A 23,993-nucleotide genomic window follows, 5' to 3' on the forward strand; every position below is an offset into this window, starting at 1 on the left:
CATAATAAATACTTGTCTTGGTTACTTCACAGGTTCTTACGTAAATCAGATGATTCTTGCATAGATCAAGTGAGGTAATGGAAGGGAAAGCACCTTAAAAAGAGTAAAGCGTAGCATTTCGTTATGGGAATTTTCCAAACCATTTTTTGAAGCCTGTTACCTCTTGAACTAGCAAGTGTCAAATGAATCTTCCTGCAGAAGTTCTCAGACCACATGGTGTCAGTGATGAGCTTTAATGACTCTCTGGCTCCCCTTGCCCACCAGGGGCCTCTTCCCTGCCTCTCCAACCTTTGCTCTTGCATCTGCCCATTCAGACCTCAGGGCCAGCCTAACCAGGCTCCGTATTGTTCCTGAGCACTCCCTTTCCTCTTCTGTCCTTGTGTGGCTGTGCTTTATCTTTTCTGACATGAATGCCACCTAGTTCCCCATCTCCTGTGAAAAGGCCTCCCATTCTTCAAATGTAAACTGTCATTTTAGATGTGTATTAGGTATCTCTCACTGTGTAACAAATAGCCACAAACTTAGTGGCTTCAACCAACACATTTATTATCTCACAGTTTCTGTAGGTCAGAAATCTGGATAGGGCCCTTCTGGGTCCCCTACTTCAGAGTTCCTCACAAGGCTGTAGTCAAGGTGTCAGTTTTCTGAAGGCAGACTGGGGAAAGATCTGCTCCAGGCTTTTGTGATTATTGGCCAGATCCAGTTCCTTGTGGGCTCTTGGACTGATGACCTCAGCTCCTTGCTGCCTCCGCTGCCTGCTCCATGGGCCTCTCCATGTGGCCGCATGCTTTATCAGATCCAGAGAGTCAGCTGGCACGATGGAAGTCACGGTCTTATGGAAGCTAATCATGGAAGTGACAGGCCATCATCTCTGCAATATTTCGTTGGTTAGAAACAAGTCCCAGGTCCCGCCCACACTCAGGTAGGGGTGATCATACAGGGCATGAAGACCAAGAGGGTGGGGGATTATTGGGGACCATAGTAGAGTCTGCTTGTCACAGATGGTTCCTCTATCAGCCTTTACTTATTTCTTCCAACCAAATGTGTGATCTTTTCCTTTTGTGAGTCTTCTTTATAACAACGTATTTTTTCCAGTTTACAATTCATGGCTGGTGTTTTTACAGTTGACTTAAAAACTTTTTTCTCATGTAACCGTTTTTGCTCATCTTTAATCATCCACTTGCAACCCCACAACAGTCTTGTATTTAGCAACTGTTGTGCAGAAGGCACTCCTTCTTTCCACCCTTTGAAACTAAAGAAGGACCAAGCCAGTTGCTCTCATGTTTAATTCCTGAGTATTTTTCTCCACAATAGCCATATAGCATCCATTGTAAAACCTTCAGATTTGCCAATTTGGCATCAAAAGCAGTGACTCATTCATGTCTATGTAACCTGGCTGGAGTGGTCCATGTTAGCCTGATTTGCACTTAGAGCTGAAGCTTGTTACCTTGTAAAAGAGAAGCAATTTTCCATCAAAGATGCATCAAACATTAGCTGTTTCTGAGTAGTGCATTGTTGAGTTTTTCCTAGGGGCCTTCGTGGATCTCAGAAATGATGCTATCTGTAAAAATGAATTTATTCTCCTTTAATCTATCTAGCTTCTTTTCCCTTAATTCACTTGGTAGTCCTCCTGTTTTCAGGTCACACCAAATGATTTGAAAAAGAGGACTGGCTCTTGGGGAAGTAGCATTTTAATTATTTCCCTTTTGTCGAGTAGTAGGCTGGATATCATTATTGCTGCTGGAGATGTTCAAGAGAATGAAATATTGAATGTGCTTTAAGAGGCTTGGAACATAAGAGAGATATGATATGTATTTCATATATGTGGGCTTGCAGACCCAATTTGACTCATCTAGTCTAGCTTCCCATGCTTTGAGGCTAGTCTCTACTTAACTCGCTCAGATGACTTAACACCTTTTTTATTTTTTGCAGTTTTAATGGATAACTAGCTAGTCCTTAGAAGACGGGTAGAGAAACACCTGTCGGACTTTAGTAAACACCATATTTCTAGTGTTGACATGATCACATCACAGGAAGACGTGAAGCTTGGCCTCTTTCAGAAAAATTCAGATGGAAGTCTACTTAAACTTGGAGGAATCATTCATCTGTTGACTAAGATGCAGAATTAGTCAGTTAAAGCCAGCTAGAGATGGAAGCATATAAGTGTATGTACGTACATTTTGGGTCTTTGGGGAGCCATCAGACTAAAAGTCAATTAAAACTTCAGTAGAGAAATTTAAAAGTGGTTTCTCCTGGGCAAGAGAAAGATTTGGAGCAGAGAGTGCTCAGGGAAAAGCAGAAAAGTGTTGAAGATGTAATTAATACAGTTAATAGCTAGGAATGGGAATCAGTGAAAAGCCCCATTTGAGAAGACCTTGTGAGGGACTCCAGTTTGGGCCTGAAAGCCACAGTATCCAAGGCTCAGGTCCAACTCAGGAATCTGAAGCCACTGCATGGCCAGCTTAAAGAGGAGGGTGACCAAATCTTGCCAAAATATGTACCACCTTTCTTAATCTCTTACCAATCTGTAAATTAGAACAATGAAGGGAAATTGGGTAGTGAAAGGATGTTTTTCCTCTCTTATTCCTTGGGTATCAGCTTCCTTTGCATTCCTTTATTCATCTTACGCTCTAATATGTTAAGGCTTTTTTTCCCCCCAGTCTTTGCCCAGTTTATCTACTCTCAGATGATGTTATCATAGAATTAATATACCCAGCCTCTACCATAAGATGTAGAACCATATCCCTGGCTTGGGCAGAGGACCTCATTATACTTATGTTGCATTGTGACACCAAATTTGAAATGTGTTCAAAATAAAGTTGATTGACTCTTGCAGTATCTGTCACTCAAGCATAACTCTTAGGAATCATGTTTTCCATTTTCACTCCCATCAATGCTGTTTGGATTCTGAAGGTAGTGTGGCAGCATGGAAAGAGGATGAGGTGCTGACATCCATGAGATTTAGGTTCGAATCCTGCCCCAGCCACTTCCGAGCTGGTCACCATGGGCAAGCATGTTATTTGATATGTGTGAGCCTTTAGAGATAAGTTCCCTTATCTCTAAAACCAGCATGATAATCCCTGCCTACCACGTGGGACTGTTGGAGAATATTAAATGTGGTATGCATGTAAACCACCTAACACAGTGCCAAGTGCAGGTGACGGGCTCAGTGACAAGCTACCAATGGTTAGTTTGAATGCATTGAGCACAGTGCCTGGCATGTTCAAGGCCGTTGTTTTGGGATGTCATTCGCTTTCAGGCCTCCCCTGGCATTGTGGAACACAGAGCTCTGCACATAGTGGGTCTTCTCTACCTTCCCTAGCACTTTCAGCAGATGTGTTTGGCTTTGATGTTTCAGAGGAAACAAAAGCTGACCCCTTTGTGATCCCCTGCAGCTTACAGCCACTAGATTTACAAATGGCTTATGTCTAATCTCCTCCCCTCCTGCATTTATTTCGATACAATGAAGTTGGCGTTTCTCTGTCCTTCTGCTGGAGTTAACCCTTCCCCTGGGTTCTGGATCACATCCCTTCCTGTCCAGGGACCCCTCCCTTTCCTAATTGTGCCCACTTCAACCACACCTTCTTTACTGGTTCCTTCCCATCAGCAATTAACCATGTCCAGGCCTCCCTTATCTTAAAAAAATAAAATATTAAAAGCCATGTCATGATTTCTGTCCTCCCCCTACAGCTTCCACCCTGTATTATTCCAATCCTTCACAGCCAGACTTCCTGAGCTTCTTCCACACCCTCATTCCCACAGTCTGCCTCCCACTCAATTTCCCAGGCACAGCATTCTGACTTCACTTTTCCTTCATTCAGATTAGTCTCACTAGGGTCACCTGTGACCTTGTCACTAAGGCCACACTGCTGACTACACTTTCCCTATTGAAATACTTTCTTTCTTTGTCTTCTCTGATCCCATATTAGCCTGATTTTTCTCCTACCTCTGACCACACCTCAGTTTCCTTTGCAAACTTTTCTACTTTTGCTTTTCTTAAATGTTGATGTTCTCCACTATTCTGTCCTAGGTTCTCTTCCCCTCTAATTCTGAACAATCTCCCAGGGAAAGAGTCTACTCATTCATTTGCTGTCTGTACACAGGTGACTCCCTTATTTCTGTTTCCAGCCCAGACCTTTCTTTGAAGTGCCAGATCTAATATCTGATACCTTAAACTAAAAACTGACTGAATTTATATCCTTTCTTGGTTGCACTGAAATACTCTTCCTGTGATGGCTCCTCATCAATCTATAGTGGTGGCTCACACGCCTTAGTGTGCACTGGAATCACCTGGAAGGCTCGTGAAGCTACAGAGTACTGGCCCGCAACCCCAGAGGCTCCGAGTCTGTAGGTCATGGACCGTGCCTTTTATTTTGCATTTCTAAGAGCTCACAGGTCATGTCTATGCTGCTGGTAAGGAAGCTCTGTTACAAGGAAATCAGGCAGTCTTTCCCACACCCTACTCTACCTCATATACCTCCCCACTTCCCCACTAGCATCTAAATATTATAATTTTGCCAGTTTTGCCTTCTACATACCTCTCTAGCCAGAACCTTCCATTACCTTCACCATTAGTCTGATTTAGTGCAGTGACCTATTAACTGGCTTCCTGCCTCCAGTCTCACTTTTCCTAAATCTGTTCCCTGTTCAGAAACCTGTCTAAGCTTCCCAATACTTTAATCATGTCAGCCTTTTGCCACCATTCTCCTATAGCTCCCCATTGCCTTTGTGATAATCCAAACTCTGTAATGTTTAACTGGCCTCTGCCTATCTATGTAGTACCTTCTCTTGTTCCTCCTTACTCTGCACAGCATACACCAGGCACACAGAAAAATATCAGCAATTTATATATATAACAATTACTGAGTGCTTACTGTGTTTTAGCCCCTGTGGCACTTTAACAGATATTAATTTCATTTAATCCTCCCATTAACTCCTTAGGGTAAGTTACATTTTACAGACAAGGAAATGTGACCTATTTTGTAATGCTGCCATTGTCCTGTATACCAGTCCTGTCCTGCCAGTTGTGTCCAAAATAACAGGGTTGGATTCACTTATAACTCGCTACAGGCCAGGCACGGTGGCTCACGCCTGTAATCCCAGCATTTTGGAAGGCCGAGGTGGGTGAATCACCTAAGGTCAGGAGTTCAAGACCAGCCTGACCAACATGGTGAAACCCTGTCTGTACTAAAAAATACAAAAATTAGCCAGGCATGGTGGCAGGTGCCTGTAATCCCAGCTACTTGGGAGGCTGAGGCAGGAGAATCACTTGAACCTGGGAGGCAGAATTTGCAGTGAGCTGAGATTGCACCCTTGCACTCCAGCCTGGTCGACAGAGCAAGACTCCATCTCAAAAACAAAAAACAAAAACAAAACTCCAAGAGACAACAACAACAAAAACATTAATAGTAGCTAACAATTGTTAAAAAATATACTTGTGCCAGGACACTACATGTAAACATAACTCATATAAACTATTTCCAGTGGGCAAAGGAGGAAATTCAGAGACAAAGAGTAATTTATTTGTTTGGAGCCACATAGCTCAAGCTCATAGGATCTAGGTTTGAATTTAGATCTTGTGACTCCAAAGCTCATGCTATCTGTCATGCCTATGGATGGAAGCAGTGAAATTATATAAGGAGAGCTGTTTATCATTAGGCAGCTTCTAAAATTTAAAACCCATCACTGTCTATAACTGAATTATAAAATTTTCCACAACCCTCCCACCCTAATTGGAACCCACCCACATGCACCCATCTTTCTTCCAGATCCCATCATACCTTGGTGGGAAGAGCTTGGACGTGAAGTCAGACTGGGTTCTGATGCCCCTCTACTAACCATCTCCTTGGATGAACCCTGGGATAAGTTAGTTTACTTCTTTGAATTGCTGGTTGCTTTTCATTAAAACTCAGGATATTAACAAGCAATGGGTTTCTGAAAGAAAAAAAAAACCCTAAGATAATAATACTTTCCTCATGGGGTTGCTGAGACAAATGAATGTGAGTACCCACTTCTCTCCATCCTTGTGCCTTAATGAGATAGTACCTTATCCGACAGTGCCTTAATGGAACATTGGGTATTATTGTAATGGCTTCCTTACCATCTCCTTGCTTGTGCTTACACTGTCCCCCTCCCCTATTCTTACCCCCGTCACTGCTCCCCATCTATGCTCTACACTGCCACCTGAAAAAGATTTCTAAGATACAAATCCTAGGGACTTTCCGTTAATTGTTATGGTGGGCTATTAGATTCACCAGGAGGAAACTACTGAAAACCAAAGGCAGATACACCCTCCCACTGAAACAACTAAAAATATTTGGATTTAAAAAAAATCTCAAAGCATTAAAGAACTGACGGGCATTACCAGGTTAAAATTGGAATTGATAAGACATTGTAGATTTGACCACCAGTTGCTGGGGACAGAAATAAGGTCCAGACTCTTTATAAGAAGCTGAAACCCCAAAGGGCTACACCATCAGGGTAGACATGAAACAGCAGCTCTCACATGGAAATGCAGCCCAGGTTCAAGCTGACTGGGTCAATCAAAGAATCTAAAGTCTTGAATTGGTTTAAGGACTGGTGCCTCTGGATATCTGGCAAAATCAAGTGGAAATTCTTTCAAAAGAAAGGTTTCTTCAACCTAGGCCTCAGATTATTCAGTGACCAGCACATAAATATAACCAGGCGTCCAAGGAAATCATACTTCAAAGACAAGAACCATAAGAAACCACAAACAACAGAAGCAGCTCTTCAAAAACATCATCAGGTACTAGAATCATCACAGTCTAAAAAATGTCTATTTGAAATCAGACTTCAAAGACAAGAACCATAAGAAACCACAAACAACAGAAGTGGCCCTTCAAAAATATCATCAGATACTAGAATCACCACAGTCTAAAAAAAAGTCTGTTTCCCCTGTTTAAAGAAATAAAAGATAACTTTGAAGATAACTCTGAATTATGACATAGCAAATTGGAAAAGAAACCAAAAAATCCTTCTAGAAATAAACATTAAATTAATGAAATTAAAAACTTGTGGATGAAGAAAAGTGTATGTTTGATTAAATATTTTGAAGAGAAAAAGTCAGTGGATAGATTTAACAGCAGATTGGATAAAGTGGAAGAGAAAGTTAACAAACTGGAAGACAGTAAGAAAAAAATTATTCAGAGTATTGCATGGAGAGACAAATAGAAAATGCAGAGGAGAAGGCAAGAGACATAGAGAACAGAGTGAGAAGGTTTAAATAAGTTGAATTAGAGTTCTAGAAGAAGATGAGACAGAAAATGGGCAAAGGTGAAATTTGAAGACAGTGGCTGAGATTTTCCATAGCAGGCGAGATACCATTAAGCAGATTAGTGACTGCAAGTCTAATTTTTAAAAAAAATCCAAATTTAGATACACCAGGAGGAAACTACTGAAAACCAAAGGCAAAGAGAAAAAAGCAGCTGGAGAAAAAAAAGTTTGTCTTCAAAGGAGCACTAGACTGACCAGGATAACCTTTTCTCATTAAATATAATTTAACCATTTCTCATTAAATATAATTCTGATCATATTATTCTCAGAATTTGCAATGGTTTTCCATCACTAAAATATAAAATAGATACTCTTCAGAATGTCATATGAGGCGTTTCATGGTCTGGTCCCTACACCTCATTTATACACACACGGCTTTCCTCCTACTCAGTTTACTCTTGCTTGTGTGCCTTTGCACACTCTCTTCTCCCTTTCTAAAATGCTCCCTCGTCCCATCCACCTAGCTATTTCCTACTCAGCCTTTCCATTCTCAACTCAAGAGTTTAGCCGCTCTGTCAAACTGCGGGGCTCCCATCTCATTGCCCTTAGGCACACTGCTTGCCAGCAGTCATGAACAGCATGTGCTTTCAAAATTTGTTTGCATTTTTGTCTCCCTTCCAACATAGGAGCGAGCTCCCTGAGGACAGAGCTTGATACTCCATCAATATTCAGGATGCTCACCGGGTTGACTCCAGCATTTCAGGAGGTCCCATGCCATTTAAATAATATCTTGATACAGGTTTTCATGGCTCTTTTCATAGTGCCCCAGTTCTTGCTAGTGTGGAGAACAGGTCACCACTGTCAGCACCAGCGTCCTGCATGCTGTCATTCACTGGCTCCCCCTCTTCACTACTCCTCTTTCCTCAGTGAAGCTGGAATAACAGTACCCCCTTTACCCATAGTATAAGTTGTAAGTTAAAAGAGGTAATATAGGCGAGCATGCTGTGAAAATTCTTTGGCATCATACATTTTCATTAGCTCTATATCAGAGTGAAATTTGCTTAGGCCTAGGGATTTTGTGAAGAAAGGAGCTTATTGGTGCTCCTGAAGACTGTCCCTCCCAAGTCTTGCCTTGACAGGAGCTAGATGTGGGGTCCTAGAATGATCATAAGCACTTGTTAGCCCAGCAAGCTTGTAGCATCACAAATGATTATTCACAGTGTATGTTACCTTGCCCCTGTGAGGACTTGTGTTTTCATTTCTACATTTCACTGAAGAGAGGGGGGCCCATAAGATAAGTTTTCCTAGTTGGTTTTGAGAGATCCAGAAGGGACATATTTTCATTTACAAATACGTACTGCATTCTTTTCATTGAACTCTTTGGAAATTGTAAATTTCTGTGGCCCTCCATTCAGAGATTGAACAAGCTTGGATTTGTCAGCTTTGGACTTAAATCACTGCCATTATCTTAATTTGGGTTCTGATTGTGTCTCACCTAGATTCTAACCTCAGCTTTCTAAGATCTCTGCTACCATTGTCTCTTCATTCCAGGGTTCTATCAAATTCGTAGCCCTAAAATACATGTGTGATATATAGCTCTTAAGAGAAGAATTGCCCTGGCATTTATAATGCTTTATAGGATGAAACTGAAATGTCAGTTTCATTGTCTGGGCCTGTATGTTAGAAAGTATATTCCGTAGAGAATAGCATTAAATCCTAAAATATCAGTGGCTTAAACAAGAAAGAAGTTAATTTCTATCTCACGTAGAAGAAGATCAGAGACAGGCAGGCCAAGACTTGTAGGATAGCTCCACAGTCTTCAGCTCATTCTGTTGTACTGCTCTGCAGAGTAGAAAACACCCTTGACCTCTGGCCTCCAGGACCAGGATGAGCGATCAAGGTCCAGCTATCAAATCCACATTCCAGCCTGCAGGATTGAGAAGAGAGAGAAGGCTGGGCCTCTGCCTTGTAAGGTTACTCCTGGAAGTCACTAACAACACACTTTCCCCAGAATCTTGTTGCCTAAAATGTAGACATGCAGGGATGTGGCTGAGGGATGTGGCCTTTTAACTAGGTGGCAGTATGCCCAGCTAAAAATTGGAGTTCTTTTTACTAGGAAAGAAGAGGCTGGATAATTGGGCAGTGACTAGTCCCTCCCACAGGGCCATTCTACCAGCGTTATTTCCCCCCATTCTAGTTCCTCCCTACCCAGCACTGTGTCCCCAGCCTGTTAATAGCTACAGTAAATCTTTTACTGGGCCTTTACCATGGCAGGTCCACTCACAGATCTAGGTCTTTCACAAGTTCTGGCCTTTGTCTGGAGTGGCCTTCAACTTCCTTATTTCTCTTTGAAACATCTATATCTATATATCCTTCAAGGCTCAACTCACTTCCTCAGTGAATTTTCTTCATTAACAGTGACAGAACATTATCCCTTACTTTTGTGTATAGCAGTGTGGTGCACTGGAAGAGTTTCATGGATTTAGGGGTTGCATGGACTTGCATTTCAATATCCTCTCTCCAGCTTGGGCTGGAAAGTTTCTCAGCATATAAACTGTTTGTAAAGCTACAGCCCAGGTCTATTTTCTGAGTTCCAGACCTTCATTTTGAATTGCTTACTCAGTTTCTTCACTTAAAAGTCTCATATGTGACCTATCAAATAGAACCACCTCTGAAATAGAATTATTGATCTTTACCCCTTCCTCTCGTCTTTCCTGTGCCATAAGTGATGCCACTATCAAACTAATTGCTAGTGTCAGAAAGCTAGAAATAATCCTTGACTTCTCTTAGCTGATAATCCTTAAGCTCTCATATGTAATTATCACCAAGACTATTCAACTCCAAAATATATCTTAATTCCATCTCCAATGCCTGCATCACAGCTCCATCCTCTCATGCCTTGACTATTGCAGTAGCTTTTAACTGGTCTCCCTACACCCACTCTTAGCCTGCTCTTATCTTGCCCTGGGCAATGTTGCTGTCTTGCACAGAATCCTTACCCATCTTGCCGTTGTACTTAAATTCTGGCTTCTTATGTTCTGCAAGGCCCACACCTGACTTGGCACCTATTCTACCTCTCATTCTCATCTCTAGCCATGCCCATTCTTGCTCACTGTGCTCCAGCCATGTCTCATGGTCTTTGTTCTGGTCCTTGATTGTGTGAAGAACTTCCTGCCTTTACCCTTTCCTGTGTGCCATTCCTATCTTGGGTCTCTCATTCTCCTCTTCACTCCTGTATACACTGTCCTTATGTCTCAATTTAAATTCTTTCCCTGATCTCTAATCTAAATCATATGTCCTTTCCCCCTTCTTTTTGGGATTATTCTTTCCTTCTTAGCATTTATTACAGTTTTTATTTTTTTTGAGACAGGGGCTCACTGCGTCGCCAAGGCTGGAGTGCGGTGGCACAATCCTGATTCACTGCAGCCTCCACTTCCTGGGCTCAAGTGATCCTCCTACATGAACCTCTCAGGTAGCTGGGACCACAGGTGTACACCATCACACCTGGTGGACTTTTTTTTGTATTTTTTTGTAGAGACAGGGTTTTGCCATGTTGCCCAGGCTGATCTTGAACTCCTGAGTTGAAGTGATCCTCCCACTTCAGCCTCCTGAAGTGCTGGGATTACAGGCATGAGCCAACATGCCCACTCTATAATTTTATATTTGTTGAGTGATTATTTATATAATATTCCCACATTAGTCTATAGGGCTGGGATCATATTTCTTTTAACACTGGATCTTCAGTGCATTAATGTGTTCAATAAATACACATGGAATAAATGAATAATAACTGATCTTGTGATTAAACAATGTAGTAGAGTCTCATTAAATTGACAACTTTGCTAATTTTTTTTTTTTTTTTTTGGAGAGACAGGTTCTTGCAGGCTGGAGTGCAGTGGTGCAATCTTGGCTCACTGCAGCCTTGAATTCCCAGGCTCAGGTGATCTTCCCACCTCAGCCTCCTGAGTAGCTGGGACTGTAGGCGAGCACTGCCATGCCCAACTAAATTTTATATTTTTAGTAGAGACAGAGTTTCGCCGTGTTGCCCAGGCTGGTCTTGAACTCCAAGGCTCTAGTGATCCTTCTGCCTTGGCCTCCCAAAGCACTGGGATTACAGGCATGAGCCACCCCAGGCCAGCCGACAACTTTACTATTCAGTGTGGCAAGACATGGTTGTTGGAAATGTATTAAGGTGATTCACCTTTTCAACCTGGCATTGTGTTTCTTTATATCCATTGACTGTTATCTATGATTCTCACCTGTAAGGCTTTAAACCTTGGTTTAATTTATTAGAATGTAACTTTGTCTGAACAAAGCCTCATTTCTGCCAGGATATCCTTCTGAATATAGAACCTGAAAAGGTCATGTTCAGGTCTGATAGAAAATCATGATTGGGCCCACTTCTATGGCTTGCCCTCTCTCTTAAGATGTAATTTGGTATAACATTTTGAACAGCCGACTTGCTGTTGTTGGGATGGAATCTGAGGTAACAGTCATTTGAAGATGGAGCCATCAGTGATCATCACAGAAAGCTGTTTGCCCAGGATTTAGGCTGCCTTGGAAACCCAGTCCTCTCACTGCAATGTCTTGATTGCTAGCATTTGAGACCAAACTAGTTGTCAAATATCTAAGTAGAGGATACTTATTCATGGTAATTCCACGCTTTGATTTTTTTCCTCAGTTACTTTGTTCTGCAGAGCACATTGGTGAGGTATGTTATGGAACAAACAGATCAACAACTTGTGTGGTTTTTTTTCTCTCTACAATTATAAAAAATGTTCTAAAAGCATTTGATGATTTTGGAATCCTGAATTATGGGTTTAAAAGAAAAGATGAACCTTGCTGATGTCCTCTTTCACTGATAGGGCAATCTACGATAGGAAAGTTTGTGTTTGCTTTTACTTTTTGGAAAACAATGAGGATTCTGCATTCAGAGGGCACTTCAGTAGGTAGATTTCAGCATAGATGGAAAAGCAAACAGTTGATCATTCTTAAACCCCGGTAGGTCAGATCATGTCAGTGTTTCCAGAGTACGCCCAGAATGGTAAAAGTTGGCTTTAAGCTGAGTTTTTGCTAAAAGGCAGCCAGTCCTGAAAAGGATTGATTTATTTACTTTGGCCTTGGCAACATCTAAATGATGATAAGTGCAAGTTTCTCTTAGCTCTCTGGAGAGGCTCCCACGTAAATTGGTTGTGACCCCTAGAATCCAGAATCCCTAACATAGTTGGATAAGAATATTTTGTGGGGAAATCTATTGTAACAAGTAAAGATTCAAAATTTTAAATGTTTAGAAGTGTGTAATTTGCTGCTTTTGTTCATGAGTGTTTTTAATACTTCTGGTAGAGAGCCTAACTGCCTCTTTCCTCAGGAGATGTGGTTTCAGTTTCTTGGGTGAATGTGCGTTTTGTAAGTTTTTTAAGAAAGGAAATTAAACATTAAAAGACTTTAAGTACTTTACTCTTTATATAATGTCACTAAGAAAAAGCCAGGAAAATCAGGGTTGGGTTTTTAAATATATTTATTTAATAAATATAATCTATTTTCCACCATTTTGTTTGTTATGGCTGGTACCAAAGTACTTTTAAAAGTTAACATTTATTATGATTTTGTTTTATTTCAGCAGATGTGCATAATAAATTAACCTATCTCTATTCTTCATTTTGGGCTGGGGCAGCATTTCACATCTAGTTTTTTGGAATTTCGACACACAGGCTATTTAGTTTAATTCAACATAGTTTGATGCTCTCCACTTGTATGATATTTATGATAGTATGTGAATAATGTTAAGTAGATAAAATGTGGTCTGCTGAGGCTGAGTGCTCAGCCTGAGTATAATACTGGTATGTGACAGGTCCACTGGGGGCCTGGGGTTCTTCTGTAAAGTGAGTAGTTTGGGGTAACTGGTATCCAAGCATCTTTCTAGATTGAATTTTAAAATCCCACTAATTGATATGCATCTGGTTGATGACTCCTCTTCTCTCTTTATCTTTTTAATGTAGGAAGAGAGGATGGTGATGCACCGGTTACAAAAGATGAGACCACCTGCATTTCACAAGACACAAGAGCTTTATCGGAGAAATCCCTGCAAAGATCAGCAAAGGTCATTGCCTACAGATTTTCTCCACGTGTCCAAATGGCTTTCACCTGAGCTACTTGTTGAAGATCTCGTGTGATTCAGTCAGGACTGTATTTGGTCATTTAATCAGAAAAGTTAGAGCAGAGAATCATAAAAAGTGAATTAAAAAAAAAACTTTAAACATATAAATACGAATCCATCTTCCTGCCTTTGGATAAGGGGTCAAGGCCTTTTCTTTGAGTGTGGGTATGTTGATTGGAGTTCTGTGTTATCTTTCTTGCTTAAACCACACTTGTAATGCAGCATTTATCACTTCGAGTTTTGGTGGAGTGAGAATTTAGACAGTGGAGAAGCAGTATGAATATAGACTCTCTTCAGATTTGTACAGTTTTTGCTCCAATTTTTTTGTTGTTACCATGCCCATACCTAATTTAAAAATAATTTTAATGTCTTTTTTAGTTTTTCCAAAGTATTCAATTTAGTTATAGAAACAATTGTTTTTATATTCCTATTTCACCATTTTGCACAATTCACTTGTATTCTTTAATTATAGAAGCTAGTGTCATTTTCAGATGTGGGATGAAACAGCTGACTTCTTTTTTTTTGTTTTGAGACAGAGTTTCACTGTTGTTGCCCAGGCTGGAGTGCAATGGCACGATCTTGGCTCACTGCAACCTCTGCCTCCCTGGTTCAAGCGATTCTTCTGCCTCAGCCTCCTGAGTAGCTGGGATTACAGGCGTGTACCACCATGCCTGGCTAATTTTTTGTATTTTTAGTAGAAATGGGGTTTCGCCAGGCTGGTCTCGAACTCCTGACCTCGTGATCTGCCTGCCTCGGCCTCCCAAAGTGCTGGGATTACAGGTGTGAGCCAACATGCTTGACTAAACACAGCTGACTTCTAGCTGTGCACATAGCTCATAGTGGCAGAAATGGTGAAGGGCAAAGTATAAAGTGGCATAATGGCATGAGGCTTTATGTTTCAGAAGCATCCATCAGTGTGTTTCATATGGGAATGCAGTGTGCTTACTCTACCCAGCAAGTTGATTAATAGAGTATTGCTCTTGCATACTGACATGAGGAATTTCTAAATTATACTCTATATATTTGAGTACTAACTGTGCTCCAGGCAGCATGCTAAGTGTGGGAGATTAGAATGAATGGAAAGCCTGGGGATGGATCTGGCTCACAGACCTATTTTGTTTGACCTGTGCAGTATTTAAAAATTTTGACTTCATGGCTTTCAGCAAAAAAAAAAAAAAAAAAAAAAAAAAAAGAGTCATCGGTGAGCGGGGGTGGGGGTGTTCACATTAAAATTAGACTTTTGGCTTCTCTTGTCAAAACAAAACATTTGGTAACACTGGGCCAAATTTCTAAATGACTGTAGTCAGAGCTGAGTAGAGGCAGCCCTGGAACCTGTGTTCTTTGATTTGCTACTGCCCTCCAAACATGTTTTCCCTCTCCCTTCTCCCTTTTCCCTATCTCCCTTTCTTTTGGATAATGTTTTTAATGGATTCAACCAAAAATTACAAGGCAAACAGCACTTGCCTGCGAAACTTATGCTATGGTAGAGTCATTTCCATGACAATTAACATTATATGAATTGCAAGTAATGTAGTAATGTCAGCCTACTTTATACATTTCCGTGCTGTCAAACATTAAAACAAGAAACAAGAATTTCCAGTTCAGACAAGACGGCATAGACCTATTTTTTCTTGCTCCTCCCACTGAGGATAACTGTAAACCCTGGAAAAAACAAGAGGCAACCAAAGGAGAATTCTGAAAGGTGAAAAGAGGAAGGCAAACTAGTTATGTCAGTACTAGAGAAACAACATAACAGCAGGGACCTCACAACCCCCACCAACAACAGCAACAACAGAAGGTGGCCCAGGCCTAGTGTTTCTGAATGCCAACCTAGCAATAGAGGGTGGCCCAGCTAGACTAATTCTCACCCATATCTAACAGAAATCCCTCCAGCAACATCCACAGCACCTGTAAAGAGCCCTAATGACCGTAAGTGGTTAAGAGAAGGGCTTTCCTTCCTCACCGGACCTGCAGCTTCTCTTTCCCACCAAGAGACATCAGGTATCTGAGTGGCTCCAACAAGAAGGACTTTAGAAGTGGCCCAGAAAACCTCTTTGTTTCTGTGGGACTGCGACTCTCGTCTACCCAGAGGCACTGAACATTCAGACACTGGACATCTACCCAGAAAACACCAGGAAAGGGGATCTGGCCACAACATGCAGTCAAGTATGGGAAGCCCCTGTGTTCTCACAGGCAAGAGAATTTTGCTTCTTCACCCAGAGACACCAAGCAGCTGGGTGGCATTAGCAAGGGAGATCTGGTCATAATGGGTGTGTGGTCCAGGAAGCCTCTTTATCCTTGTGGGCCAGAGACTTCCCACTCCCACTCAGAAACACTGGGCAGCCAGGTAGCACCAATAAAGGTGATCCTGCCACAACAAGAAACCCAAAATGGGAAGCCTCTTTGTCCTTGCGGGCTGGAGATCCCCATTCCATACTTAGACCAGGTGGCCTGGCTTGGGGAATTTCTTGCCACCCACATAGGCAGTACCAGTAGAGACCAGCGGGAGCCCCAGTAATACCATATAAACCAAACATACCAAGATAGCACTGCAAAGGCTATTTTCCAAGGAAATTGTCATTGAAACTACAGCCCACAAAAGTAGATCAGGACCCGCATGTTAAACCTCAACAGGGTGTATGACTGCCTTCTAAAATAAAAGATTTAAATGAGACCCAGAGTGTCTTAACATGATAACCAAAAGGTCCAGGATACAATTGGAAACCACCAATCATATCAAGAACCAGGAAGATCACAACATGAATGAGAAGACAATCATCTGATGCCAACACTGAGGTCTTGCAGTTACCCAACAATGATTTAAAAATAGCCATCATAAAAGTGCTTCAATAAGCAATTAAAAACTTTCTTGAAACCTTGGAGAAAATAGAAAATCTCAGCAAAGAGTTAGAAATTATAAAAAGGCCGGGCACAGTGGCTCACTCCTGTAATCCCAGCACTTTGGGAGGCCAAGGTGGGCAGATCACCTTGAGGTCAGGAGTTCAAGACCAGCCTGACCAACATGGCGAAACCCTGTCTCTACTAAAAAAATACAAAAATTAGCTGGGCGTGGTGGCACATACCTGTAATCCCAGCTACTGGGGAGGCTGAGACAGGAGAATCTCTTGAACCCAGGAGGCGGAGGTTGTAGTGAGCCGAAATCGTGCCACCGTATTCTAGCCTGGGTAACAGAGCAAGACTCTGTCTCAAAAAAAAAAAAATTATATAAAGGACCAAATGAGAAGTATAGTCCTGAAAAGTACAATAACAGAAGTAAAAACACTATTGGATAGGCTCAGTAGTAGAGATGACACAGCAGAGAATCAGTGAACTTGAGGACAGATCAGTAGAATTAACCCAATTTGAACAAAGAAAGTATAGACTGAAAAAAATTGAACAGAGCCTCAGGGAGTTGTGGGACAAGAAGAAGATTGAACATTCAGACAACTGGAGCCCTAGGAGAGGATCAAGAGACTGAAGATGAAAGGAGAGATTGTGCAGAATGGGGACAGGTGAAAATATATCTTCAGAGAATTTAAGGTTCTAGCAAAAGTTGTATAACAATGTATAATGCTGTCCATCTGTACAATTGTAATTTCTTTTCTGATCAACTCTATACCTTACGTTTAAGGTTAGAGAATACTGGTGGCTGAAATGTTGCAGGACTGAGGGTTTTTAGGGTGGGGTTAGTGGAAGGACCAGAAGATAAGGCATTTGACAGCTTGGGTAAGAGGACTTGAGGTGATAGAATATGGTGGTTCAAGGCCGGATGCAGTGGCTCACGCCCATAATCCCAGCACTTTGGGAGGCCAAGGCGGGCAGATCTCTTAAGATCAGGAGTTTGAGACCAGCCTGGACAACATAGTGAAACCCTGTCTCTACTAAATAAACAAAAATTAGCCAGGCGTGGTGACTGGTGACACACACCTGTGGTCCCAGAAACTCAGGAGGCTAAGGCAGGAGGATTGCTTGAACCTGGGAGGCGGAGGTTGCAGTGAGCCAAGATCACACCACTGCACTTCAGCCTGGGTGACAGAGCAAGGTCTCCAAGAAAAAAAAAAGTGTGCATGTGGTATTGGTATTGTGTGTGTGTGTACACAGACACACACACACACACACACACACGGTGGCTCTGGGAAGGGGGGAAAGGATTCGAGGCTTAGACGTAGATAACAGACTTGGAGAACAGGCAAGGGTTAAAGGTGCTAGAAGTCTTGATGTGGTGAAAAAGCCTGTGGAGTGCAGCACTGGAGAACAAGCGAGCTGTGTGGTGGATTCATCGGAGAGGAGGTGTTGGAATTGGAATAGTTCCAGATGATGCTGAGGTGTGGTCATGAGGACAAGTTGCTGAAATCAAATAGAAGTGAAGGTTGCTGGCGTTGAAGAGATAGGGAAAGGTGAGGACAGGATGTTGACTAAGTTACTCACCTGGATGGACGTGGGAGGGCCAGACTGTAAGCCAGGTTTCACAGAGTAACCAGGAGGCCAGGAGATGATAATAATAAGATGGGGACCACCTGAACCAGAAGAGGGTGCACATACATGCATGAGGCTGGAAGAGTAAAGGTCTGGGTGTGGCAGTGCAGCATGGGAAAACATGGACACCCATTTCAGAGGCTGTATGTGGGAAAAGGAGCATCCTCTTCCTAAATGGGCTGGGGAAGGCAGTCCTTAGGAGAGACAGTTACATGCAAGGGAGTGGCGAAGGGGGGTGTCCCACAGCCTTCTTGAAAGAGGGCACAGCAGTTTGTTTAAAATAGCTGTTTTTCAGGGAAGAAGGAAGAGTTAAGAGGAAGAAAGTAGAGCATGTTTTGGGACTGAGCTTGCATGAGAAGATGGGTGCCCTAAGGTGCTTTCCTGTGGGGTAGTAGCTGGGAGTGACTGGGGGAGAGGTGTGGTGCACTCAATTGGTTTGGAGGTTTCCTGCAGACAGGCTGAGATTCCACATGGAGTCAGGGACATAGAGAAGAGCAGCAGCCAGCTCAACTGCAGGCTGAATCTTTGTTCAGGGGTCTGGTGGGATGTCGGCAAGCAGCTCTGAGGAAGGGATGAGCCTGCAGACTGGCTACGGTAGGGAAAGGAAGCACTTCAGGAAGAATGTGTTGAGGAGGGGGTGGCGAGGGAGAAGACTCTCTCAGAGAATACTTCTCTCTTGATGGAAATCACATGTGTATGTGGTGGAGTGGTGGCCTCAATCTTCATCTAGTCAAATTAGAGCTTGGGTTTAATCTTGGAAAGAAGGAAGATCAAATATTTCTCCTTTCAGCTATTCAAGACATAATTAAGAGAAGTAATTTATGTCTGATAACCCTTTTACTTTTGCAAAAAGCACCTACCGTGTTGTTTGTGTGAGATACTAGTATTGTTCATGTGAGAAAAATATAATGTGAAACAAATACCTGGAGCTGTACTTCCCTGCTGGAGTCCCACATGTCTTTATAAGACACAGGTCATGGTAATAAAAGCACTTTGATTTAATTCATCCATGTATTGCATAATTTTTCTTGGATATATATGCTTACTAGGTACTTGTTGCAACTTAAATATAGATTACTAAGTCACAGATCATCACTGAGAGGCACTTATTTTGACCTAGAAATACTGCTGGTTCCTGCTAGTTGATCAAATTATAACCTGCTGACCTCTCCCAAGTGTAATTCAGTTCTGCAGATAAACAACATTGACTATATCTTTGGTGTTTTTAGGTGGTTTACATCTTGGAGAAAAAACATTCTCGAGCAGCAACCGGCTTCCTCAAACTCTTGGCTGATAAGAACAGCGAACTGTTTAGGAAATACGCCCTGTTTTCTCCCTCAGACCACCGAGTGCCTAGAATTTATGTGCCTCTCAAGGACTGTCCCCAGGACTTTGTGGCACGGCCTAAAGATTATGCCAACACACTGTTCATCTGCCGCATTGTGGACTGGAAGGAGGACTGCAATTTTGCCCTGGGGTAGGTGATCTCTGGTAGGAAAAACCACAGGTCACAGGCAGAACTCAGTTTAGGTGGTCTTTAGGTAAACTTTTTGTGTATTTTAATTATTATTTCTTTATTGAAGCATGGTTTCTGGTGTATTTTGGTCCTGATTCTTCAGAAGTCACTCTTAGCTGCCACCTCAACTGATTGCCTGTATGTTTCTTGAATTACCAGGCAGTCACATTCTTGTTTTTGTTTTTTGGCGTAAAACATGAACATTCCGAGCCTCTACTTATTTAGTTATGTCACGTGTCCTATTTGTACTTGTGTACCACAGATAATTCATTGCATCAAACAACCAGTCCTCTCCTTGCAGATGCTAGTGTTAAACCATGCAAAGTCTAGGCATATTCAGGAGACCCCAGGCTCCTTTGCTTTAAAATATGAACATGAAGGTATATTTAAATGGCATTCTTTTTCGGTATTGATTTTGCCTATGGCATTAAAAACTACCCTATTGTAAGAAGGAAAAGGGTATCAGGTTTTTGTGGATGCTGTCAGAGATCAATCTAACTTAAATATACATGACATAGTCCAGGAGCATCATGGATGGCCACTTCATTTTCATCTGAAGAAACTGCTGGACCCAGTTGTTTGACCAAATGCTATGCCTATTTTCTTCTTAGAACTGGTATTCATATTGAAAGAAAAGCAGTAAGTTTTAGCTATGTTGTTAAGTGTTTATTATAGATGATGTCTGGTTTATGCTTCACAGGAAATGACTATAAAGGTATACAATCTAGAAAAGAGCCTGTTGATTTACTTTTAGTCTAGTTTAATGACTTGCTTGTTGGTCATCTAACTTGTACAGGATGCACCCTCCTGGGAATGTCCTATGGGTAGGAGAGTCAGCACTGAATGGATGGCTACAATGTGCTGCTTTTATCAGGTTTATTCTATACTTAGCTTCTTATGCCTAGCAAAATAAGCCAAATCAAATGTGTGTGTCATATGTAAGAGTGTTTCATATATAAGAAACACTACCCTGTGCCACTTTTTCAGTTATATGAAGATTGGTGTGATTTAAATGATCTCATAGCTACTTAGGAACAGTTGTACTTTCTTTTTTTCCTCTCAAGTGGTGTGATTGCAATGTCATCATTTTTAAGCCTAACTAATTATCCAAGTGATGTCAACCCCTTGAGCCCTAAATAGTCCTTCTTACAAGCTTGCCAGTTTCTCACCATCAAATCAAAAGGCCCAGTAACGGTTGTGCCACCTGGTCCTGTTGATTGTGCAGCCACACTCTGTTTGGCAGTAAAAGAGGAAGACTTTCACATCAAACCAGGAAATCCAGCCTTGTTTTTTATCTGCCTTTCTGTCGTATCCCATTGTGTGTACTTGATTGGACTACTTCCTTAGTTTTCAAGTTGTAAGGGTGTAGTCAGGAAATCTTCATAGTATGAGTTTCTCTTATTACTTTCATGGCCTTATAGGTCTTTTTTAATTTTTATTTTTTTATAGCTGAGCCATTACTTCATCAGGAACCCTTTTCTTGAAGGTAAAATACAACAAAAAGGGAGTCAGGTCTTTGAAGCCTCAAGCACATTTGCTGGATTTAAAGAAATAATATTTAAAAAGTCACATATTAATCATGTAATTTTCAAAATAAAAAATGAAGATAATCATATTTAGATGGAAACATCATGCTTTTTCTCTACCTTCTTAATATAAGGATATAAAAATTGTCATTTATGGAAATATGCCTTTTAAAATCTTTGTGAAGAAGAGAAAATTTATTTTAAGAAATAAAACATGATAGGTTTTCCTGATGAATTTCTCAAATGACGTCTGTTGTATGAGGGGTGAGGGCTGCAGCTGTTGAGTATGTTGGTGGTCGCCTTGCCATTTTGTTCTGGTTATCCGTTACTGATCTTTAAGAACTGAGGTCACTTTTTCTTAATCAGAACATGCTGTGCTATGACTGCCTAGGTTTCCTCCCTTATCTTTGCCAGGCTTTGACCAGGAGTGTGACGGTAATACCTGCTGTGGTTGCGAAAGTGTTATGGTTAGCTTCCACATGAACTATTCCTAAAAATCAAGTTTAGCTAAGGTGGCTTCCTTCTCAATTTGTTCCCAACTCCTATACCTCTCTCCTTAAAAGTATTGGACTTCCTTTGCCTATGTAATTGCTTCTAATTATTCAAGTTCAAAGTCATTTTCCTCTTCTGTAGTTACGTTTAGTTCACCAGACTGGTTTTGATCCAACTATGTGTAAAGTACTATATTATCTGAGAAATACAATGGTAAACAAGCTATGGATTCGTTACTTAAGGAACTTATAGTCTAATGCAAAAGGATTTTTGCATGTATATATCATAGCGATAATTTGATTCTAAGAAGTGGAATCCCACTGGAACTAATTTAAATAAAAGTAGAGATTAATATAAGAAGCTGGTGATTCTTTTAAAAACCAGAGCAGGAAATGGAGGAAGTCTCATGAGAAAATCAGAACTAACAAGGCAACAAAGGAACCACAGCTTCTCTTTCACCCCTGTGACTAGCCCAGCCACCACACAGTATCTTTTCTTTACCCCTTTTTGCACATGAGCTGTGTTATTCTGCTTCTCTCTGCACAGTAGTCTTCTACCTGCACAACAGCACACGTGGCCCCAAAATGGCACTGCCAGTCCTATGGCAGTTACATACTAAAGTCTAGATCATAATACAGAATTTCTTTGGTGGAAAATCTTACTGGTCTAGCTTGAGGCAGGTATTTTCCCTCGTCAGTAGTTTCAAGCAGAGGTGGGGGTCCAGAGTCCCATCCACGATTCACACCCAATTTGCAGCACTGTGGGACTCCTGGGAAAGAGCGTGGATAAGACAGATGGCTTGAATGGCTTATCTCTTTGAGTTCTACCTACAGTACAAAACAGAATGTTCTAAGTTCTTCCATAGAATAGAATAATTTGGGGGAATTTAGAGGAGGTAGGTAAAGGGGGAAATCCAGGATCATTTCTTACAGGACAGAGGCCTCTTTGCTAAAAGATCACTCTGACTGAGAGTAAAGAATAGATGAGAAGGGACATGCCTAGTAGCAGGAGGTCATAATACACTATTGCAGTAAGACAGATGAGGTGGGAGAACCTGAAATAAAGGGTTGCAATGGAGGAAACAAAAGAAATGAAAAGATTCAGGGGAGATTAAGAAGGTAAATTCTCCCAGATGCGATGACTAATTAGAAATAGGGCATGAGGGAGAAGGATGGAATCTTGGATGAACTTTCAAGGCTCTGACTAGGGGGAGTGGGTGGATGCTGATGGCATTTAACCACAATTTACTGGGAGCCATCTCAGTTCCTTCTGTGGTCTTCACTATCAGAAATCAAACTTGCCATTTCCCAAGCTGAGTGTGTATGTTCATAGTTCCAAACTTTTGCACATTACACTCCCTTTCCTAACAGTGGCTTTCTCCTTTCTCTAGTGTTTGCTTGGTGAAATACTCAACTTTTAAACTCAACTCAGTTGTCCACTCAAAAAATGTTCCTTGACTCACAGGCCTCCCTTCTGGTGCTCCCATAGCTTCTATTAGTACTATTATTATAGCTCTCATCTGTTTGGTTTGCAATTGCTTGTTTGTTTTACTTGGCCATGAGCTCCTTTAGGACAAGGACACTTGGTGAACATTTGCTAGCTGGTCAGATGAGTAGATGGAAATGGATTGATGACCCCAATGTCTTGAGCCAGGTTGACTAGGAAGATGTTGCACCATGAATCAAGCTAGAAAACACACAAGGAGTAATTTGGAACAGAAAATGATGAGAACTAAGGTTCTATGACTTCAAAGTCCATGCTTGACAATGGCATACAACAAGTATAAAAACTCAGGTGGAGAACGCCAAATTGAGAAGCCACAGATATTTAACAGAAAGATTGAATAGAATGTACACATTAATAGAATATATGATGGTAGTAGCTTTGGAAGGATCCTTAGGTAGGACATGGAGCTTGGCCTCCCCTTTGCTGTAAGCATTGCTTCTCTGACACTAGTGCTGCCTTGGGGCCACCATTTAGGGGCAGCTCAAAGAGTATTATAACATTGGAGACTTCCAGTTGTTATAAAGTTATTTTCTATCTTGTTCTTAGAATTGTCATGAGAGATCTCAGTTGAACCTTGTTCACCTCTCTATACATCACATCGCCCACATTTTTATGAATCTTGTTCTGTAATGCTATCAAAACCCAAGTGAACCCTTGCTAGCTTTTAGGGATCACTGTTTTTTGTTATACATTACAACATATTTAGTACCTTTAATATTTAGTACTAGACTCTAGTCCAGGATAATTAAAAAGCCACATTGGTTTCTTCGCTGGAATGATCTGCAATTACATAATCAGATTTACAGTTTTAAGAGCTTCCCAACCTCTTAAATCATCTTTCCCTTTAGAAACTCTTGCAGTGGAATTCATGCCTATATTTTCTCAGCCCTTTGGGAAATCTGGTATCCTCAGTCTAGAGTTTACAGTTCCAGCTTCTCTTTCGGGGATGTCTTGAGCATAGAGATAGCATGGTCACTTTCTCCCAGATTTGTCATGGTTTCTTCTTGACTATTTAAGGGTAAATCTTGAATAAAATGGAAACGTTTTACAGCAGCTACCGTGAGGAACTTAATAGTGTTTCTTGGCA

The 23,993-nt window shown here is 41.4% G+C and overlaps 1 protein-coding gene across 4 annotated transcripts in view; it reads left to right on the plus strand.

Annotated features, from left to right (window-relative positions):
- The window catches only part of DIS3L2 (DIS3 like 3'-5' exoribonuclease 2), a 368,917-nt gene that overhangs the window by 159,250 nt on the left and 185,674 nt on the right, over positions 1-23,993 (plus strand). For 3 of the 4 annotated variants that reach the window (XM_063595621.1, XM_003821873.5, XM_063595620.1), the window contains exons 7-8: positions 13,233-13,333; positions 19,096-19,343. In XM_063595621.1, coding sequence (XP_063451691.1) covers positions 13,233-13,333; positions 19,096-19,343 — 349 coding nt within the window. Of the gene's footprint in view, positions 1-13,232; positions 13,556-19,095; positions 19,344-23,993 lie in introns of those variants that run through there. The other variant, XR_010109551.1, reaches the window with a different exon arrangement.

This window comes from Pan paniscus, chromosome 13, assembly GCF_029289425.2.
Source record: "Pan paniscus chromosome 13, NHGRI_mPanPan1-v2.0_pri, whole genome shotgun sequence".
In the NCBI taxonomy this organism is placed as follows: Eukaryota; Metazoa; Chordata; class Mammalia; order Primates; family Hominidae; genus Pan; species Pan paniscus.